The sequence below is a fragment of the Podarcis bocagei genome, assembly GCF_964188305.1.
Source record: "Podarcis bocagei genome assembly, chromosome: 3".
Classification (NCBI taxonomy): Eukaryota; Metazoa; Chordata; class Lepidosauria; order Squamata; family Lacertidae; genus Podarcis; species Podarcis bocagei.
Genome location: NC_138127.1, coordinates 44,387,785 through 44,411,312, shown reverse-complemented (window position 1 = coordinate 44,411,312; position 23,528 = coordinate 44,387,785). Strand labels below are relative to the sequence as shown.

General features: G+C 40.8%; 1 protein-coding gene across 7 annotated transcripts in view; it reads right to left on the bottom strand.

Annotated features, from left to right (window-relative positions):
* The window catches only part of LAMA2 (laminin subunit alpha 2), a 372,288-nt gene that overhangs the window by 266,684 nt on the left and 82,076 nt on the right, over positions 1-23,528 (bottom strand). For all 7 annotated transcript variants that reach the window (XM_081187598.1, XM_081187601.1, XM_081187602.1 and 4 more), the window contains exons 2-3: positions 12,429-12,599; positions 9,718-9,830 (exon numbers count right to left, since the gene is read on the bottom strand). In XM_081187598.1, the coding sequence (XP_081043724.1) occupies positions 9,718-9,830; positions 12,429-12,599 (284 nt within the window). The remainder of the gene's footprint in view (positions 1-9,717; positions 9,831-12,428; positions 12,600-23,528) is intronic.

The following is a 23,528-nucleotide window of genomic DNA, read 5'->3' as shown; positions in this document are numbered from 1 at the left end:
AGAAGCTGTAGGATTGGAGAGTGAAGAACAGCTGCTGGAGGAGGGAGAGAGGGGTCAGGCTGGTGTAGAGTCAAGGGCTTCCATACCTTCTCCTCCTGCCCCCACCTCTCCAGCTCCACTGTCTCCCAGGACCAGAAAAAGGCTGAAGTAGGAGGAACAAAAGGTTATATGTGTGCAGCTGGGATAGGGGAGACACAAGCTGAGGTAGGGAGCAGGGCCTCTCTGTTGCAGCAACTGCCTCATGGGATGCACATCTAGGAGTAGCTGAGAGACGCAGGACTGGTGGACATGCCTTTCCCTAACTTGTAAATGTCACAATAAAGAGTTAATTTCTCACTCTGGACATTCCTTGCCTGACAGCACTGCGACAGCTGGCTATTTTGAGCTTATCTGTGTTGTTGGACTAAGCTTTGGCTTTCATTTTAACATTATTGTGATTTCATTAATTCTTAAATAACCCTAATTTTGAAAGTGGTTGGGTTTTTTTGCAGTAAGCATGATAGATAAAGGTTATAAACAAATGTACTCATGGATACAAAAATGAAGTGGTGCTCTTGGGGTGCTGCACTGGTGAGTATGTTTTAGGTTATGATATGGATTTCCATTACCAAAAATAAAGTCAGATCAGGTTACAAAATAAAACATGTTGGGTAACACCCAATGTTAGTCATATTCAGAGCAGAGTCACTGAAATAAATGTATACTCTGACTTAGTTTTATTTCACCCATCAAATATAAAAAGCATCACAACTGCTTTGACTTACTTTGTTATTTGCACAGCCAATTCACTTGCCCCTCGCTGGGGTTTTCAGTCAGAACCCAACCTCTGGACTCCTTTACCAGGTTACCCTGAATTTACACCCCGCCCCCAAGATTTAGACTAAGGATCCAACCCAATACTGTTTTCCCCCAAAAGTTGAAAACTGCTATGAGGAAGGCCAAACCTCCAGGCCGGCCCAATCTGTCTGCAGACAAACTCTTCCTGGCCCTGAATATGGAGAATGAGATGGTCCACAGCAAGGCCACACTCATGCGCTGCCCATTGACCACGAGCCAGAGCTATAGCATATATAGGATAGTGGAATGACTGCTTCAAGCTTTTATGCCCCACTGGTGGACCCAGCAGAAGACTGGCCTTATAAGGTCTGCCACCAGATCATCACCCCCCCTCCCCAGGCATCGACTGCCTGCCAAAAAAAAATTTAAATTTGAAGGAACCACTCTGAGCTGCAACTGCCACTGCTATTTGAATATGGTAAGTGGTCTTTGTCACCATCCCCAAAGGCCTGGCTATCTTCACCAACAGATGAAAAGTTTATGCTAGATACACCTCCAAGGGAGATAATTTCAGGCAAATGATTCTGCCATTATTTTGTGACCACATATATTCCTATCATAACATATCACATTATCATATCATATCATATGATATTACATTATATTATTACATTATATATGCTGAAAACATCCAGCTTTTTTTAAAAAAAACCTTTTTATTTCCAATAAGCTGCTTATCTGCAGTATATTTTAAAAATAGGAGCAAGTCTACACAAGATTCAACTACTTCTGAAACTCATTTTTATGACAGTAATTTGAAACTTTCTACCAGTTTGACTTACTTTTGGATTATCTGCTGAAACCGTCTCAAATCTAGAATAGCCTTCCCCACTTTGGTTTTATCCAAATGTTCTGGCCACAAATTTCCCACTTGCATTTATTAGATATACACAGTGCTTTTTTTCTTTTAAAAAATGTTTAGGGGTACTCTCATTTTGACTCAAGAAAACCACCATTTTATAGTTCAAATCCGGAGAAATAAATACAGTAAATGGACAAAAGTACAAAGATTCACAAAATGTTTAGGGGTATGTGTACCCCCTGCGTACCCCCCCCAAAGAAAGCACTGGATATACATATTGCTCCCTGAAATGTATTGAATCATATTTAAGCGCATTATAACAATGAAAGCCTAATTCTGAGAAATACTCATTAGTTTCCCCATAGCCCATCATGGAGAAATGATCCATATATTTGTAAATGTAAAAAAGCTATGCAACCATTAGAACATCCCCTTTAAAGGGTCTATTGCTGTCATCATCCTTAACTCTGTGTTAGCAATAAAATGTTTCTGCCCTTGGAGCGGTTTTAATCTTTAGCAAAGATCCTAAATTTTAATGTCTGTTCAGAGATAAACGGCAGCTGCAATAGTAATTCTGTCATATCTGGTGACCATAGATATTCCCATATACTGTTATTTATGCTGCAAACATCCAGTTTTAAAGGTTTTGTCCTGATTCCCCATAAACTGCTTACCTGCAGTATATTTCAAAAGCAGGAGCAAAGCTGACCAAGACTCAGCTCCCATTGTGTAATCTTACCACAACATTTCAAAACTTCCCAACACTTTGACTTCATTTATGGGGCTTGCCATTGCTTCTAGGGTGCCAAGTCTGTATACATGTTAGAACAACCTTCTCCAACATGGGAAGGCTGGTGCTGGCTGGGACTAGTGAGAATTGTAGTCCAAAGCAGCAGAAGGGCACTATGTTGGGGAAGGCCATTAGCCATGATGGCTATGCTTTGCCTCCATGGTCAGAGGCAGAAAAAATGCTTCTCAATGCCAGTACCTGGAAACCACAGGAGGGGAATGTACACTTCTGCTGGGGTCCTGCTTGCAATTTCCCCACAGGTATCTGGTCTGAACTAAATGAGTCATTGGCCTAATCCAGCAGGCATTTCTTATGTTCTTAAGGATGAAGTCGAATACATATATGTCACTGAAGATGATACCCAACTCCAATAATAATAATAATAATAATAATAATAATAATAATAATAATAATAATAATAATAATAATACCCTGCTCATATGGCTGGGTTTCCCCAGCCACTCTGGGCAGCTTTCAGCAGAATATAAAAGCATATTTACATGAAAATGCTGCACACTTCACTGATAGCCCTGGCCCTTTTAAGAAACTTGAGTACAGATAAGTTTCCGGAATTTGCAGGCTGTGTGCACACACGCACAATTCGCAGTTGAAAACACACCTGGCCACCAGTAAAAACAAAACTGCTAACAGATAAGCCTTAACATGGCATGATAATTCAACAAGCTTCTGTTGTTCTAGATCTTGGAGCATGCTGCTGACTCAGAGTACTGCATAAAGACAGACGGTTTTAATTGCATTGGCTTCAACGGCTTAGCTGAAGATGCCTAACTCTGTAGGATTGTGGCATTAATCAAACAAACCGGTACTATATATAGATGGCAAACATGAATACGCATACAAATTTATTCTGATTAGTTAAGAAGGCTGAAGGACGGCCTCTCTCTCTCTCTATCTGTGTGTGTGTGTGTGTGTGTGTGTGTGTGTGTGTGTGAGAGAGAGAGAGAGAGAGAGAGAGAGAGAGAGAGAGAGAGAGCTTTCTTTCAAACTGCAGTTTGTATCTCTGGTGGACTGCACTCTGCAGCCTTCTTGGGTGAGCAGGTTTCCTGGGGGAAAACCTCACAGCAGCCTCAGCTTCACTTTCTTGTAAGTGCAGGAAGGTGGGGAGGTTGCCTGCCAAGTACCTGACAGCTGTCTGTTATCTGTTAAAGTGAAGTTGTTTCTGCTTTTAAAAAAATCAGTGCGGAAAGACCTTTTGGGGGGATAAAAGGAAGAACTTCCTATACAAATTAGCCAGTGCACTGATCTGAGGCACTCAGTAGCCAGTCTTCCTGTTCCCAACACTTCAGTTATAGTCTAGGTCTAGGAGAAGATATCATGAAGTCACTCCTCACGTAGGGCTTTTTTCAGATCAAGACATGTGAACAGCCAAGAGGCTCCAGAATGGTGGAGAAAAGTTAAATAGAAGTTGTAAAAACATGCTCTATCACATTCACATCACAATGACAAAGAAAGGCTGGCATCGTTTTATGTTTGTAAAATTTAGATGGTGTACATTTATATATAAAATACTTATTGTTAATGGGTGGTGACATTGTTTCTTTCTTTCCTCTCTCCCTTTTATCCTGCTTGCAACAAAAAGTATAACAAACAAATACATGAACCCCCCACTGAAATTATAAAGACATTCTGAAGCCTCTTGTGAATGAGGCAGGGGAAAACAGGTGCCTCTTTCTTAGAGGAAGAAAAAACAGGGAAAAACAGGTGCCTCTTTCTTGGGGGAAGAAACATTTACATAAATTGAAGGCAGACACTAATGGAAACTATGCATTTCTTCACGAGTCATTTGCATGACTTTCTCCTCTGCTGCTCATGATTTCTCTATTGTGTCTTTGGGATGTCCAAAGCTGATCTCAGTCTTCCAAGAGAGACCTTTCTAAACATTACATTGTTTTAAAATCTCTCGCCCCCCACAATCTTTGTGACAGAAGGCTACTGATTTTAAAATTAAAAAAATACAGAGAAGAGTCTGCTGTATCAGGCCTGCCTGTGGTCCATCTCTTCTCATGATGTTCAACCAGAAGCCTATGGGAAGCCCATGAGCAAGACCTGAGTACAACAGCACTCTCCCCTTCTGTGCTTTGCAGCAACTAGTATTCAGAAGCATATTGCCTCCTACTGGGGCAGTCAAACATATCCATCAGGCTGTCGCGTATTCCACGCGGCGTTTTCAGCGAAACACTAAGAGTTCCAGGTTTTTCAGTGCAGTCCTTTTTTAATGTGAGCTATATACAGGCATTTACAAAAGAAACGAATACTCTCCACCACAGCACCACCACACTACAGCACAACCACCACACCCCCTGTTAAACAGGCTTTCCTTTTTAAAACAGGTGATAGCCAATTACACTAATCACACTCCTGCTGAGTCACTCTGGCCCAGCAGAGTATTGCATCATCCTGTTGAAGCCTGCAGACTTATCCAGTATCCTGCGAATCCCAACACAGGCTTAGTAGCCACTAGTAGCCTTATCATCCATTAATTTGCCTAATCCTTTTTTTTTTACAGCCATCCAAGTTGGTAGCCATCCCTGCCATGGTGGGAGCAAATTATATAGTTTAGCTATGCAAAGTCTGAAAAATGATAATTTAATAATAATAAATCTCTTGTCTCTCCTGAATCTTCCAACATTCAGCTTCATTGGATTTCTCTTAGTTCTAGTGTTCTGAGACAGGGAGAAAACCTTTTTTGTATCCACTTTCTTCATACAATGCTCAACGTTGTAAGCTTCTACCTTGTCGCCTTAACTTGCCTTTTCTCTAAACTAAAAATCACCAAACGCTGTAAGCTTTTCTCCATTTTGAAGCTTGAAACGTGCTGGAGGCTGACTTTTTGCTATGCATATAAGATTTCAGCTATTTCCTAGCCACAAAACTATGGGTTGTATTGAAGGCTGCACCAGCCCTCTGGCACAGATTTTAAGGATGTGCAGGGGGGAGAAGTGGAAGGGAAAGTCCCACTGCACGAGCAACAGTGTTGGAGACAACCCTATGATCCCCAGTCAAGGGCAGAGTTAAGGGTAGACCATAAATACCTTGGCTTATGGTACTAGCATGCTTTCGAAAGGAACACTATAATTGCCCTAAAATGGAACAATAATTATATTTTCCTGTTTATGCAGCTAAAATGATGTCATTGGGGGGGGAATGCATTATTATTTATTATTGTGTTATGCTATTATTTTATTATGATGGATAGTCACCAAAAAATACAATTCAACTCCTCCAAAAGGTCTAGGTTTATTTAATGATGAAAACTGTAATTATTTTCTTGGTTCATTCCCCACAACATTAGAATCTGCTAAAAGCTTTCTATGTACATTCATAATTATCAATAATAACAGCCACTAATGCATTCCTGCAATTTACAGACCATGACTTTTAGCAATAGAAAATGTCCAATCTGTTGTACAAAAGGATACAGCATTTTAATAAGGGACCATCCGTAAAATGCCTAGTAATGACTGGATCACAAGCTTTCCAAAAAGAAAAAGGACAATCACTTGATGTCTTCGTCTTGTCCTTTTGACTCCATCCGTAAAACCACAAACAAAACAGAAACCCCATGTTTTACTCAGTATTTTATTACATAGATTGGTATGTATCTAAGACTAGATCTGCACAATACAACTGTGTATCCACCTCTGAATGGAGTGGCATCACATCTCCTCATCCTCTCTGTGGATTCAATGCCACATAAATTGTGGTATGACATCATAAAGTTGCAAGCTTTGGCAACAGCCAATGAAGTGCAAGTGGAGAAAGGAGGGGACCCCACAACATGCTGACTTTGTTTCACACAACTTTCCTGATAAAACACTGCCAGAAGCAGAGATTTCTTTAGCCAGAACTCGCCAGAACTCAGTTCTGACACCCCTGAGCTGGATTCCATTTCCATTCTAAGAGAAGGAGGGAGATTTTATGGTGAGTTCCGGCACCGTTTTTTCTAGAAAAATATCTCTGGCCAGAAATGTGAGGAAGTGGGGGCATAGGCTGCTGCTTTTGGCAATGGTTTCACATTGGCCACAGCAAATCTTTCCAGCCTAAGAAGCATTACTTGCTCTGGAGGATCTCTGAAATTCTAAGGCCAAGCAAAATCGTTGATTTTGTGGATTCTCTCCTAGTGATTGAAAATAATTTGGAATGCCATTCCGTTATGTTTTTATTTGGCGGGCAGACGGGGGGGGGGGAGTAGATTATTTGCTGCAGTGACCGTTCCCTTTTTGCTTATTGTTATTTCACTATATTTCTTAATGTGCCACTACTGAGGGTGGCAATGAAGATCCTCTTTAAGCCACCAGAAGCAACTTCTCTCCCAACATTCCCTGCGAATCAATGTTATGCTACACAACATACCTCATAGCGTTTTGGAAAAGGGTATGAGTAGAGTTATAGGGTGAAAAAACAAGTGTAGCAGTGAGGAAGAGGTTGACGTGAAGTGCAAAGCCAGATTTCCGCAGTTTCCACTCATCCCTGATCTTTTCTAGTGGGGCAGCTCTCTTGCAGCTAACAGGTAGCACGGGTTTTGCTGCAGCAGCCTACTTTAACAGATGAAGCCTTTAGGCCTTTGGAGAAGAAGCCCTCGGTAGGCATTACTGGGAAGGGAGGTGACAACTTCCCTTCAGATTTTGCGGTTCTGAATTACCACAGTGTTTTTACTACCTATTTTTTTTGGAGAAACTGTTTGGTGACTATATTAGGGCTTAAGTGGATTAGCAAGTGGGCCATTTATATAATTATTTTCAGATGTTATGTTAATGAGGTCAGAAATAACTCGGGAGGGAGGCCAAGAAGCTGTGAACCTTGCTGAGGCAGACAGAAGAGGACCCTGGGAAGATTGCTCTTATGAAAAGTGGGGATGTCATAAACCTGGTCTTTCAGAAGCAATGGGGTTCATAAGGGTTGTGATACTTGTTCATTGAGTATAGCTGAAGACAAAGGAGGTTGTGAAAAGAATTTGGGGAAGAGGGGTGTTGTGTATTGAGTCAAAGGATTTTATATCTGTATTATTATTGTCTGTATTTGCATTAGGGTAAAGTAACTGCCTTTTGGTTTCAAAGGGTACAGCTACTATTGGTTCATTTAAGCTGCTGTATTTGGATCCTCTGTCTTATTGGTTTCCTCCAAAAGGCAGGACTGTGATTGCCTGATATTGTTCCCTCCAAAATGTATCCTTTCTAGCTAGTTCCCTGTCCCTATAAATGTAGCTTTCCCCTCCTCAGTCTTCAGTCTTGTTTGCCTTAATAAAGAAGTGTTACTAGAGAACTGTCTCCAGCATATTATGTCAAGAGAGCTGAAATCACAAACCCCACGTCACAACAGGAGTCAGCCCAGGTTGATCCCTTTTCTAGGGCAAAAGCAACACAGGGAGAGTGAGAAGACCATTAAAAAAAGACACAGGAGAATCTTAGTAGTAAGAAGAGAGGCAGAACTCTCACAGATCTGTTGAAGGATGAGGCTGCTAATTTTGGTTGTGAAATGTACTATACGTGACTCAGTCACTCTCCACGGAAGGGAAGAGCAAGTGATTTGTGGGTGTTAACTGAAGGGTCCGCTGAGTTTTGCCAAGGGGTAGCTTAGTTGATTATACATCCCAGCTCACCTCATATCAAGTATCTTATTTCCTTCTGCACTGGTTTTACTAAGCAGCTCTACATGCCTTGTTCCCTGTTTCATTAGCCTATTTAATCCTAATGTTAGTAACTGGCTCTATTTCTGGCCCCCTCAAATAAAATACACTCAGTAATTCTTCATTTAACTTTAATCTCTAGTCTCATCCCCCATCAACTGGTGCTCTGGCTATTGTCACACAGGGTGTGGGATCAACGCTGCAGTCAAGATGGCAGCTTCAGGAGTCAGTGTGAAGAAGAAGAGTTTGGATTTGATATCCCGCCTTTCACTCCCCTTCAGGAGTCTCAAAGCGGCTAACATTCTCCTTTCCCTTCCTCCCCCACAACAAACACTCTGTGAGGTGAGTGGGGCTGAGAGACTTCAAAGAAGTGTGACTAGCCCAAGGTCACCCAGCAGCTGCATGTGGAGGAGAGGAGATGCGAACCCGGTTCCCCAGATTACGAGACTACCACTCTTAACCACTACACCACACTGGCTCTTGACTGCAACGCTGCAGTCAAGATGGCAGCTTCAGGAGTCAGTGTGATAATGCTCCACAGGGAATAAGTAAAGGGAAGGGAGGAACCTCTTAGGTTATCTAAGCTATTTTCAATTTCTTGGATACTGAGCTGCAGCAGAAGCAAATATAACATCGCGGTGTGTTATTTCTGGCACCTAACTAGATGTTCTGTATTTGCATTAGCTAAAGGGAAATAAAGCCACTTCTCTTCTGTCACTCCAAGTCCTCTTAGTTGCACACCTGCCACAATCCAGCATTCTTGTGAACATCAAATGTTAACAGCCTCCTAGAATCTATACACTTGCCATTTCATCAAACTTACCATGGAAGGAGAAGAATGACAGGAGATGCGATGAGAAACCTAAAGCTACTTCCTACAGAGTCTAATGCAAATGTATATCAGGACTTGTTTGCTTTCCAAGTATACTAGGTTCAATCCCCCCCCCCCCAAAAAAAAAGATACACAGCTTGCAGAGCTTTCTGTAACACAATGACATTTCTTCAAAAACCTACTTGGATCAAAGAAAACTGGAACTATGCCCACTTCATGGAAGCACATTTGTTACAATTTGCCATTACTGAACAACAAAGTGATTGTGTTGTAATCTTTTTGCATTTCTAAGAACATTTAAAGATTAACTTTCAGTGTTCTAGACTCCAGTCTCAGCACTAGACGTTCAATATCTGTATATAAAAAGTGCTCTGAAAAAGGTAATGCCATTGTTACCACCACTCTCTGTATACCAATAACTGCTCGCGCGAGTGTTCTGTTCACACAAGCAATATATTATGTTGGAGGATGTGATTTACAGAGGATTGTTTCTTCCCTTGCACTAAGCCAGACTATTGGTCCCTCTAGCTCAATATTATCTATACTGATTGGAGATGTCATCAGAAGTCTTTCCCATCTCTACCTGGAAATGTTGGAGATTAAACCTCGAACCTTTTGCAGGCAGGGATGTACTCTTGTTTCCATCTGTAATGGCTGTAACAACCCTGTTTTTCTATTTTTTCCCCCTATTTGTTTTATGCTGCTCCCTGTCCTGACATCTGGATGCTCAAAATTAGGTAGACAGGTAGAAATACAGGAACAAATTTCGGCACCAAAATTCAGCAGCAGAAACAAAGCATAAAAGTTACCTGCCGCAAGTCCAGTGTGATGGTCACATAGTGATATTCCATCCCATTCTGAATGCTGGGACTTTGCCACCAAGTATTCTTGCCATCAATTGCACTTGTTATAGGGTGTCGCTCTGTTGGAACATTGGTAAAATGCAAAAATATTAATGAAGCTAATTAGCAGTGAATGTGACTTGGCTTCCATCTTACTCACAAATTCCATTTCAACCGAGTCAGCCAATTCATTCTGTTTCATGCATAATAATAATAATAATAATAATAATAATAATAATAATAATAATGGTGTGAGAGGCACATATAATATCCTGGATAAAATTATTTTCCAGTGCTTGCAATAGCACACCACAAGCTTTAGAAGTGCACCACAAATATATTTCCAAGACATAATCAGGAAGAGATTAAAGATGCAGCTAAAACAGAGAGAGAGATTATATTTCCACGATTCCCCATACTTCTTACTCCTAAGGCCTCTTAAAACACAATGCTCTGTTGTAGTGCTTAGGCTATAGGCTGTTGTTTCTGGAAACAAGTTCTCCTTAATTTCAGTGAGATTTTAAATACATTTCCCATGCACAGCCCATTGAAATGAATGGCAAATGCTCAGCAGAGGGGCCCAGTGAATTACCACCCAATGAAGCTGTCAGCTGTTTTGAGAAGAGGATGGAGAAGAAGTGGTAGTTGTGAACCGTGGACATGTCATACTGACAAATGGAGAATTTTTCAAGCAGTATGACTAGTTTTGCTAGTTAAGCTCAGTGGTATCAGGGTCCAGATCCAGTGCTTTAAGTTGTGCTGTTGCCCTTCCTAATTCCAGTTGCCTAATTCCTAATTCCTGTAAATCAGTATCTAGAGAGTAAGCTCCATTTAATTCAGTAGGACTTACTTCTGAGTAGACATGGTTATGATTGCCCTGTCAGTCTCTTGCAGACATCTTGGTCAGGACAACGTTGCAACTACATCCACAGTTCGTAACTAGTGGCTACAGGTATCTAGCTAGGATATCAAAGTGTACAGGGTCCAGTTGCACATGCATGCCCCAATCCAGTTGATGGGTCTTTCCTTGTACACACTGATCTTTCTTTTTGGATAACAGCAACAGATAATAGCAATGATTTGGATCTAACATGTAAAAAACCACATTTTTAAAATTTTTCAGCCAGGGTGCTAATTTTTATAAGCTTATGCTTTGATTCAAATCAGCGGTTCACTGAAGGAAAGGAATCCTGTCTCATAAGTGAAAAAGCAGAATGTCTAAAGCACAATTAAAGCAGTTGTGGGAGGAATAGGAGGTGTCAGTCTAAAAACTGCAAATGTCATAAACTGTATGCAAATATCAAATGATTCAATACCTCTAGAAGCATTAACAGTAGTGTGTTATAAAATTAGGGAGAGAATTGAGTTATTGGATTCATATCAACAACATTTTTTAAATAAAATACCAAGAGCAGGGGGAAAGGCATTACTTTGCTCTCAGTACTGGTTTTTTTTGTTTTTTTTTTTTGTTTTTTTTACTATGTCTGATCTTCTTTTTTTGGCAATCAGCTAAAAAAAAATCTTAGTGGGGAAGAAATCAACTGTAAATCAAACCCGGGTCTCTGAGGTGATAGTGATAGAAGTTGTCTAATTGGAAATTTTGCTATCAGCCTCCTCAAGTCAAATTGATATAAGGGTTAGTCATGAAAAGGAGGAATGAGAGATGAATATACAATTAACTGTAATCCCATTATGGAAGTTTAATCTTAATTAATTTGAAACCACTGATTAATTGCTGGAATGTATTCCCAATTTTAAAAGGGGAGAGACAAAATATACTATACACCATCAGGAAAAATGGGATAGAACTGCAGGCTTAAGGAACAACCTCAGTGATGAATGACAGGGGAGTTAGCTCACACAGGCAACCCATCAAAGTGTGGTCTTTAATTTGTGCTCACACATGATTAACTGGGGAGTGTGTGTTCATTTCCTTCTACAGTAATTAAGGGGAGGTACACCAGATTCACAAATTCCAAGGGGACCATTTAAAGTCTGGTTACATTACATGGCATTCTTATTAAAGGACCATCTCTGGGTAAATAAAACAGTTCATTGCGGCAAATGAACATTTTGCAAACCTTAAAATGTGATGAGATTGTAATGAAAGGCCATGTATTTTAAAGGCTGGCTGCACTGCAGACTAACAACAGAGACTGGATTGCAGAAGTACACAGTTCTTAACAGAGGCTTAAAAGACCATAGCACTGGTAAATAGACATTAGAATTAAAAGGGCCCTCTTAGTAGAGACACTAATAGCCACACGGATAAGCAAGTGATGAAGCCATTTTTCTCTCTGGGGTTTTCTCCCATGAGGAAAAAATGACATGGCACAAGTCTCTGACTGATATATTACAAATGATGTCATTGGATGTCCTATCATGTGAGGATAGTCCTGAAAATAACCAGGGAAATGTCTTGAATGCTTTCTGTATATGCAGGAAAAAAGAAATAGACTTGCTCTGACCTAGTCCCAAAGTTTCTCAAATGCTGGAGATACTTCCATTGATGGATTTCCTTCCCATGTCCAAAACCCAACCCACTGTGCATGAATCAGCACATTCAATAACCAGGGCTATGAAGGTGCTTTATTTTAACCAAGCATATCATATTAATAGTGATGCTAGACAGGATGGCTAGATGGACACACATCATGAAAGAAAAATTGCACACGTACGATTTGGAATCTTACTGCGCAGGTCACAGAGCCGACACTGAGTGTTTCTTGCAGGTTGGCCAGGCACGTGTTCAACCAACTTGCAGTACATTTCAGGCCCTGTTTCCCCACAGGTAGCATTTGTGGTGATGAGAGCATTAGAAGCCAAGTTCAAAACTGCTGGAAACAACCCTGAAAGAAAAGGGGGAAAAAACATTGTCGTGGCACAGTAATAAAACAGAATCTCATTCACATTGGTGCAGGAATTAAGATGCACGTAGAAGACGAAGAAAAAGAATTTGGTAACATAGACTGTAGATCCTAAACTGCTGTAGTGAATTCTGACCCTAAGATCATGCTTTTTATTGTATTTATTTCATTTACAGTGGTACCTCGGGTTACATACACTTCAGGTTACATACGCTTCAGGTTACAGACTCCGCTAACCCAGAAATATTACCTCGGGTTAAGAACTTTGCTTCAGGAGGAGAACAGAAATCGTGATCCTGCAGCGCAGCAGCAGCAGGAGGTCCCATTAGCTAAAGTGGTGCTTCAGGTTAAGAACAGTTTCAGGTTAAGAACAAAATAAAAAAATTCCTTCCAGTAGCACCTTAAAGACCAACTAAGTTAGTTCTTGGTATGAGCTTTCGTGTGCATGCACACTGGAAGGAATTTTTTTATTTTGACTATGGCAGACCAACACGGCTACCTATCTGTAACTGGAACCAGGTTAAGAACAGACCACCAGAACGAATTAAGTACTTAACTCAAGGTACCACTGTATATTCCACCTTTCTCCCATCATGGAACTTATATCAGTTTGCAGAAGGTTTCCAGGGTATCTCACCCAAACCTGCTGAGCTTCAGCAATGTGACACAGGCCATGCTACACCATGCTTAGAATAGAAAATTAGTAGCCCGGCCAAGCAGTTTCATCAATGCTGATCCATAGTTGCTAAAGAAAAGGTTATTTCCTTCCCCATCTTCTGTGCCCCCAATATTTGTTTGTATTGATCAATTGTTGCCTTTTCAATATATCCACATATATTTTAACTAATTTACAGAGGGTTGTTGTTTTTTAATGTAATGCAACAAAACCCAACAGGAGCTTCAGCCTATTGAGCGTCCACATTTTGAGAGATATCGCATCTCCAATTAAAAGTAGAACCATTGTGTGTGTTGTGTAGCAGGGAGCAGCAGGAGGAGGAGGAAATCCCAAAATATTAAGTAATAAGTTGGATCAAATATTAAGATTTTCCACAAAAGAAAGATCATGTGGGCTGGGGATATGAAAAGCTTAAGACATCAACACTGTGGGTTTGTGTCTGAGAGCTATGCTGGATCTAATGTTTGCCACCCCCATGTCTGGCTGTATTCCCTGAATCTAGCTCCAGACTTTAATGAGCACAAAACCTAATCTCAACGAAAATTGCCAAGGATGGGCTTGAATGTGTAACAGATTTTCAAAGCTTTTCTCCTCTTTCCCCTTGCTAAATTAATGCATTTTGATCTCCCATCTCAGTTCTCTTGTCTGTCCCTGCAATTAACCTGTGTGCCATTTAATTACTGACCTTTTCGGTCATGGTACAGTTATCCTCTGACATTCTAAGTTAGTGACTCCAATGCTCCTTTTAAAAGCCATGTTCAACATACTGCCTAAGCAAGGCACCCAATTAGCTGCTAACTTGTCCAATTTGTACAACCAGTCAATCAATAGTCAGGACTTTATTGAATTTGCAACTCGCCAGGGTTTTTGCAGATTACACACCTCTGCTTTAGTGTGTTTTAAAGTGTATATATAATTTGTAGCTCCCTCCCCAGCAAAAAAAAACAACACACCCTCCACTGAGATATATTTATGACTCTACGCAGGGGAGTTACAGAGTCAAGACTGAGTACTGAGAGAGCAAATGAGTAGTCAGAAGCTATAGCACCTCCAAGTTTACTTAAAACCTCAGGCTCTGCAGCATGAATAATATAAAAGCCAGCAATCTAGGCATAACAGGAAGACCAGCAGCCTGCTTTAAAGTGCACCACAGATAGTTTCAGCTAATGGGAACATCACATAAGCTCATAATATAGTGAGGCAGGCAAGAATTTACAGTATGGGATGTTGGAAAAATATATTGAAAGAATATAAAAAAAGAGGTGGTGAAAAAAAGTCAGGGAGGAAACAGATGCACACAGACACACAGCTATGTGTACTTTATGTCTCTTTCTCTTAATCCTCTCTCATACACTCTCCCAAAACCCACATGAAATGCATTATTTTATTTTCCCCATGAGGACACCCTAGCCTTTTAGGGGCAAACTAGATATTATATGCAGATGCATCTAATGATACCCTGATGGTTTTTGTTATAATCTGGAGGAGGGGAGAGGTGCTGGGAATCTGGAATCAAGAATGGAAGAGCAACTCATGGAGAGTGCATCACACTTTCCCAGTCAGCTGTTTAAAACCAACCACCTCCCTAAATGACCATTGCTTCTGGCAAATATTTCAGCCATTCAAGGGTCTAGGATGCTGCCCAGCAAGGCTGGCCTATCAAGGAGTGGAGTAGATAGTACTGGCCCCATGAGAATGTCTTGTCACTGCCAGATGACTCCTCTTGCAACAGAGGCACCAGCTTGTAAGGGCACTGGGTTGTCAACATCGCACACATGACATCAGGATGTCATCATTAATGTTGAGAAAGCTGTGGTATTGCCTGGCGCCTTCATTATACACCTTTAGGCACCAGGCAAAAACGTTTCTTTTTAATCGGGCCTGGGTTGTTATTTTTATTTTTATTATGTACTTTGTGATTTTATATTCTGATTTTATCCTGTGAACCACCCTGAGACCTGCGGGTATAGGGCGGTATACACATTATAATAATGTGTGTATGTGTTGTGTTGTGTTGCAGGGGAACAGTATCATCATGGCCATGCTCTGAGATTGGCCAATGTGTGTTGGCGCCTTCTGTTCATGGGGTGGCTTGAAGGTATGATTTCCACCTTGAGCTGGGACTGCTGGCCAGTGGCAGTTCTGTCAAGGATTCTGGGACTGCAACAGCCATATTTGCAATGGGTTTTTTTCTTGCAATGGGTTTCTACCTCCTGCCTTGCACTGGGCACATATAAAATGCAGTGGCCATTTTGTGGGCATAGCACAGCAACGTATCTCCAAACTGCAGTATCCATGTCCCAGCACACTTGTGTCTAATTCACTGCTGAGCATGCTGTAACTTCCATGAGACATTTCCACTGCTGCTGCCAGGAAAATATGAAGGGAAGGGGCCAAGGCTTGAGGGGATGCATTCATACTCATTTCCATTTCATGATATTATAGATATGAGGACCTAAGAAATAAAACCTGGAAGATGGGGGAGGGGTATTTTCTCCTAGGTCTTTTTTTTTGGGGGGGGGAGCACACACACACACACACACACACACACACACACACACACACACACACACACTTGAAGAAATCAGAAAAATGGGTTATTCCATTTTCCTGTCTCTGCCCCCCACCCCCACCTTGGCCTTCACATCTTTAGATGAGGTTCAAATTTCAGAATGGCAGGGCTGGGGGGGACTGGGCTATAGTTGATATTTTGCAAAACAGATTGCAATTCTGATCCTAATTCTGAATTGGATAGGGAATTGTGCCTATCACCAATAAGAAATCTCTCAAATTCATTTGAAAGCATCTTTTTATTTAACATCTTTATGTTAATTTCTATTTACCAACTGCTATTGTAAATGGACAGGGAACTTTAAATCATAGACATGTTTAAATTGAGGGTATTAATAAGCTTTTAAGGAGTTACACTTCTATTCTCATTTATTCTTTCATTATTTCATGTTGGATTTAATGGTGACTCAGGAGAATGTCAACTTTACATAAGAACCCATTTCTTAATTTCATTTTGATTAGTAGCTTTGTGCTGTGCAAACTTCTAAAGGACCATATACTGGCTTGTGTTATGGCTTGAAGCATGTTGAGATAGCAGACTTGCTAAGAAGTGAGCAACAATAAAACCTAAAATGGGGGAACAATTGGTTGCCATTCAAAATGCCCCCCACAAAGAATATTACTTTCCTTTCAGACATGGGGAAATACCACCTCTGAACAAATGTACCTATACTACTTCTGCTCTGGAGGAAGCATTTATCAGCTCTTTCTTAATAGAAATGCTAGACTCAGCGAGTTAAAATGAAATTATGATGCTCCCTGAATAGTTGGTTTGGTTAATTCCAGTAATTTTAAAGAAAGTTTTGAATACATGCACCATTTACACAGAGGCACACACTCTCACACACACATGTGACTGTTTTTGTAACAGTTCATCAAAATCGTCTGGAAGAAAATACCACTCCCAACTGTGCCAACATGTCATTAACTGAGAACAAAATTTGACCTCATAATGCAACACATTATCAGCATGAACACAAGCAACGGTTGTTAGATGTTTTATTAAAGAGACATTGTCAATGTCCCAGTGTTTCGGAGAGAAGGAACCTTGTCATATCCAACCCCCTGCTGGCATACATGAGCAGAGATGGCAGGCAGAGCACAAAAGCAGCAGAAGGTGAATGAGCTCTCCTACCATGAACTCAAACACTGCAGTTGCTGCTGCTGGATTGCCAAGCCTTGGAGCTGGCATTTTAATACATTTGCTACACAGCTGATAAGGATAAAAGCCCTTTGTTGGTAAGGGGTGGGTGTTCTTTGGTTCTTTGTATGTGTGCTTTGTTGTTGTTAAATGTTTTCAAGTTGGAACTGCAGTCTTTCCTGAACAGGTCACATCTGTATGTTCACAGTCACTTGTGATATAGTGTTGGGCACTTAGTGCTAATCAGAATATTTCATTTGCCTCTGTGTAATTTTGGAACATCACGTCCAAATAGCATCTCTGAAATACAGGAGTGAAACGAATACATTTCTCCAAATACCTATAAGCCTGTGATATCCTCCAGATTGAATTATGGCTGCAAAATAAATGAATAAATGCTAAGGCACAATGAAAACACCATCCAACAGGAATTTATAGTCCACAATTTATTTATCATCTGAGTCGGCAAAATGTAAATATGCTTTTAAGGAAGACACAAGAAGTAAATAAGCTTGATTGTTGGTCGCTTGTTTTCCCGCCCGACAAAAAACACATTAGTCTGTTTCCACCAACAACTTGTTAGTGTTTAAAACCTGTCTGCTTGACCAATAAACAAAACTGAACCAGCAGCTCAACAAAAGGCATCCCAGAAACAATTTGTTTTGGAACCAATCTGACAACCATTTCACTCTGGCAATACTATGCATAGTACTGATTAAAATGTTGCTTTATTCCTAAGCAAAATCCACCTGGATGTGGTTAAGAATAAATTAGACAACCAGTATATTGCAAAGGGAGGGTGGGAAGTATGTCAGCAATGGAAAGATTATTGTGCTGTTGTACCAAACAGGGAATTGTATTCACTACCCAAAAGTCTGCGTGTGTCAGAGAAGCTGGCTGCTAACTATTGTTACACTATGTTGCCAATTTGGGTAGGATACAGTAGGAAAGATTGGCTGCCCTCGATTTCTGGATGCTTCTGGCAATGGAAAAATTTACATTCCTCATATGTAGTCCTATTCCACCTTGCCTCATACTTAGAGGGACAGAATAACTGGAAGATACTCTAAATAAGATGGTGCCAGGTAAAAAACCCTCACTTTGTCTCTCTTTTCTTTCCCTCGCATTCTTTTTACTTTGTACCAGCCTTATGCCTGCTTTGATATTCAGATTGAATTGCATTTGTAGTCATTGCAACCACAGCTATGCTAAGAAAGCATATTTAATTTAGCATATAACAAATAGTATGGCAAGATGGATTTGTGAAAGCCTACACACATACAATTTTACTTTTATTTATTTGGCTTTCTTAGAAGCTGGAATGGCCTTCTGTTCCTACATCTCCACCACCTCTCTAGTATGTCATGGTGAACTGCAAGTGTATCAGTGAGCCCTCCTGCCCAGTTAAGACTTCTAAAAATAATATAAAATATTATATAGGCATTTTTGAAATAAAGCTTGGTTCCCCACTTAAAAATACACACACCTAAAAACATATATACAAATAAAAAAAGCAAATTGCCAATGGATATTTGTTTTTAAGTTTAAATTCTACATAACACTAGCAATTCCTCTTTTATTTACTTATTTGGTGTTAACAGGGCAATCCAAATACTATTTGTGCCAGGCTAGAGTGGGGCTAGAGTGGTGTTAACAGGGCAATCCAAATACCATTTGTGCCAGGCTAGAGTGGGGGGGGGGGTTTAAATGGACAAAGGTGTCCCTCTGCCTAGCCCCGCGGGCCTCCATCAGCCTCTGCCGGCCATTGTCTGTGCAGTGACATCAGTTGGCACAGAGCTCCCCTTGCTGCCTAGAAGGCAGGTGGGGGAAAGTGATGTTGGCTGGATCCCTGCTGGAAATGAGGAAATGAGTGGATCTGAGATGGCCTAGAATCCACTGTATCCCAAGCCAGTGCCACTGCTATCAGGTGATATGGGGCCTAATTGCTATACCAGTTGTTTCCTGAAGGCATGCAAGATTAAAGGTGCTTAAAGCGGACCAGTGTGATTTTTGACCCACCAAACTAAGCACAGACCACCAGTCACATATTTTAGCCTACCCAGCACTTAACACCTGAGCCCTTTTTTGTATCAAAGCTGGCAGCAAAACAGTAGGATCCTGCGTCATCTATGGCTGGTGGCCTTGGTGGGTCACAATTTCAGCAGGCCAAAGCTAAAGCCTAGAAAACCCAACTGTAAGCACCATACAAATATTCCTAGTTTTTAAACTGCAAATCTAAAATTCATTTTGTAAAAGATTATGGAAATGCATTCAGCTTCTCTCCACCACTATTTTGTGACTAATGTTATAGGCTTTCCCCTAATGCAGTACTATTTGGTCCAACTACTTTCTCTGCAAACACCACTTGCTGCTTCAAAGAAGGAAAGGAAAACACTCTGCCTAAATTTCAGCTTAACTTTGCCAAACCCATCTTCCAGGTCTGCAGGGGAAAGCTTGAAATGCCACTAAATTTGTATCGAATACTCAAAGGCAGCTTAAAAAAACAACAACTGTCTGTTTCAGATGTTCTAAGTAGCATCCTCAGGAAAAAAAGCAGCCGCAGAAAACAAAAGAGAAAGAAAGTTCCCTGTTGTAGTACTAAACTATGCTGGTGTGTGGGAACACAGTGAGTAGGCACAGAAAAACTCTGGGGCAAAGCAAAACAAAACATTGCAGCAAAGGATAATTTCCAGCTGTGCACCACAGGGAACAACTTAATGCACTCAATCCACAATGTAAAAGAACACTTTTATACAACTGGAAAATAAGTTCCATTTTAAGAAATCACTGTCCAGGCACAGCAGTGCTTGCAGACTGGAAAATATGATGTTAAAAACTAGTTGTCCAGAGGCAAACAAAATCCAATACCACCGCCTTTCAGTTCATGTTTACTGCTCTGATCAACTGCTCCTACAGCGTTAAACAGCTCTGTTATCTTTTCTTGTTTAAAAGAGAACTAATGCATTTTTGTGGTGTTGCCACTTCTTTCAGGGGATACTCTTTTCATTTTATTCTTTTCTGCTTTAATCCCAAGAACTTTTCTCTCTTTTAGACTAGCAACTTTCCCCCAAGTTACATTCTCCACTCTGTCAAAAACATATCCTGGTAATGTATGGTTTCCTCCCTGAAAATCCATGTAAGTTAATCATAGGCATTATGATATGTGTGCAAACAAAATAGATCTCTGTTGCTTTCCAGTTAAATATGAGGTCAATGCGTCTAACTGCTAACTAGAAGGTTGGTGGTTCGAGCCCACCAAGGGATGGTTATGGGCAGGATTGCTGCATTGCAGGAATTGGACTGGATAACCCTCAGAGTATCTTCCAACTCTATGACCCTATTATCCTAGCACCTGTTTAGTATTTATAGGGCCTCTGTTTAATCTGGCTTTCAGGTCACTGATCTCAGAGGACGTCAGAGTCTGCTTTTGCCATTTTTTAATGATTCTCATTGACTAGTATGAGGGAAACAGGAGCAAGAAACAGTGAAAGTGGAAAACATACCTGCTCTCTGACTGGGCACTGAAAATCCCCAAAGTCTAGGCTCAGGTCACTATCAAGGGTCACCATAATAGGGTACCTTCTGAGACTCCCACTCCAGCAGGAGGGAGAAGTCTAACATAGGCCCCTGGGATCTCCTAACCATTGCTCACCTGCCCTCTTATCTTAGTCTAAAAAGGACTGAACAAGTGCAGGATGGTCATGGTGAGAAGGAGCAGTAGCAGCTGCCATCAAATTGTTCACTGGCTCTTCATCTTGCAACAGGGCATGTGACAACAATGGCAAGCAAAAGGGGAAGGAGAAGAAGCTGGTAACCGTGGCTGGGAAGAAGAATTGTTCCTCTGGGTAGCAAGGGAGCTGGTACTGATGAAGCCATTGTAGTGTAGTGGTTAGAGTGTTAGACCAGGACCTGGGAGATGAGGGTTCAAATCCCCACTCATACATGAAACTCACTGAAGTCTCTCAGCTTAGCCAACCTCACAAGATTCTTATGAGAAAGTGGGGAGTGAAGAAAGCATGCCACTTTGAGTTCCTTAGAGGGAAAAGGAAAGTGAATACAGGTGAGATGGAGCACAAACCTATATATAACATTGGCGTATGTTGATTCGAGTGTGCTGGGCTCTGCCTCAACGTTTTCAATCACTTCCATTTATTTTCACAAACAAGCTGGAAGTTATATAAACACCTTTCCTCTTTATATATGAAGAACAGGGGAGGAGCAACTGTGATTTGTTAGAGGCTGCTCAGCTAGTTCATTGCTAAACTAGGATTTGACAATTCCTTTGAAACCATAACATTTTACAAGAATTTAATGCAATAACCCAATCCCAGTTTCCCTTCCAAAACTGTTTGTTTGCCTCCTCAATCCCAGTTCATGCTGAGGATGAATGGAGAGCTCAGAGCAGATGGCTGTCAGAAAAGCAATGACTACATACCATGGCTGAGAATTAGTGCACAGAAAATTATGCATCTTGGTGAACAGTACAGAGATCCTGCCTATAAATGCCAACAGACATATGGCTTGAAAACACTGTAAAGCCAGTTTAAATATTCTTCTACGCTTACTTTAATATTCATGAATATTAGATTATTACCATGTCGGCTAACACCTCTCTGATTGAAGTTTTACTTTCCTTCCTAGGATTTGAATTTTAAGCGTTTATTCTTTTGTCATTTAAAAATCATCCTAGAGTGAGCATAAGTTTGTAATATTTCGTTAATTCAAGGAAGGAAAAGAAAGGAGGAAAGGCATAAAACATTTGTGGCAGTGGGAGTTGTTAGTTGGCTTCCAAAATTCTACATTACTTACTGAAAAGGGTACATATTCTTAGAATCATGCCATTTTGTTCTTGGGTAAGGAAAACAAAGGTTTCTAAAAAATAAACAAGTATCAAGGCTTGGTTCAGCCAGTCAGCACGATTGCCCAGAGGACTATAGGAAGCTGCCAGTGGGCTCGCCAGTGTGTTTGTTTAGAAACACTAACCGTATGAACTGAGCTGGGTTGGGGGGGGGAGATTCAGACCTGATTAGCAATGGACAAAGTCGTCAGACTGCTGAAGGCAGTGAGAACTGGGTGCCTGATTGTTTACAGTGGCCAGTGTGAGAAGAGCTCCATCTCTTCTCATTGGAAGGCTACCAGTGTCATTTGGGAATAGATCTAACCCTTGTTGCACAACCTGCCAGAGCACTGAATCTCTAGCATATGATACAGTAGGTGACAATTAAGGGTCTAGGAACTCTCCAGTTCATCAGAGAAGCCACAGTCAAATGGTTTGAATATTACCTTAGTGCCAAGGGCTCAATTTACTTTTGCTGAGATGTTATGAAAAGCAGAAATATAAAATGTAAGCAGAAAGCAAGGTCTATAAATTAGACAGGTATAGCAAAGAAGAATGCTTTACTTACACAAGGAAAGGAAAGTAAGGATAGAGAAGAATGTGTAGGTGTGCATAAGAACTCCCAGTCTCTTATCCCTAAGTATAGGCTAGTTGATTAGCATTATTTTTATACACCTCTACAGACATCTCTGTAAGACATCCAGCTTCCACTCAATCATATAACTCATTTATTTATGTAAAACATTGTTTCTCACCAGAGCAATACCTCTGATCAGCGCTGGCTCAGGACTTTTTGCCACTTCAGGCAAAACAGAAAATGCCACCCAACCATTGACGCCACCTCCTCCTCAGTCTCCCACACTGAAGGTGGTTGGAGAGTAAAAGGAGGCTGGAGAAGAGTGGGCAGTGATGGGCACAGTGGTGGGCAGGAATGGAGGACGTGGGCAATCATAAGGAGGAGGCGGCCAGCGACGGCCACTGAGGAGGCAGGACCTGCTACCTGAAGCGACTGCCTCACTTTGCCTTATAGGCCAGCCAGCCCTGCCTCTGATCAATCTCCATAAATGAAATAAAAACATTGGATTCTAAACTTATGCAGTTAAACAAATGTTCCCACATCTTACTCTTCCAGTATTGCCAAATGCAATTTCTTTTTTTCTCTACATTCATTTCTCCTATTTTACACTTGTCTAATTCTTTCCCAAAGAGACAGAACCATGAGATCTGTTAATGAAACATTTGAAAAAACCCAACACATATTACTTTAATTTCCCATGACAAAAGGGAAGGAAAAAACCCCTTTCTTTTTGAAAAAGAGAACTTTCCATTTATTCTAAAGATAACAGAAATACACATTTCAATTAATTCTCCACATTTAAAGAGTACCCCCAGGCTCTCTTATCTTACCATTCAACTCAAATTAAAACCCCAAACAACTGTTCCTTACACATTTCTGCTCGCTGACTTGCATACATACAGTATGTTTAATATTTCAGGGGCATATTGGAAAGAGCTGTGATGTTTTTCCCTACTAGTATTCCCTCCTGTAAAATATTATAGTGGGTCACAGTCTGTCTAAATTATTGTTCAATTGTTCTAGCAATAGTACAGAGGTAAGCTCAGAACACCCTGTCGTCACTTCCTTACCTGCTGGCTGCATTCTACTGATTTCATAGTGTGATTTTA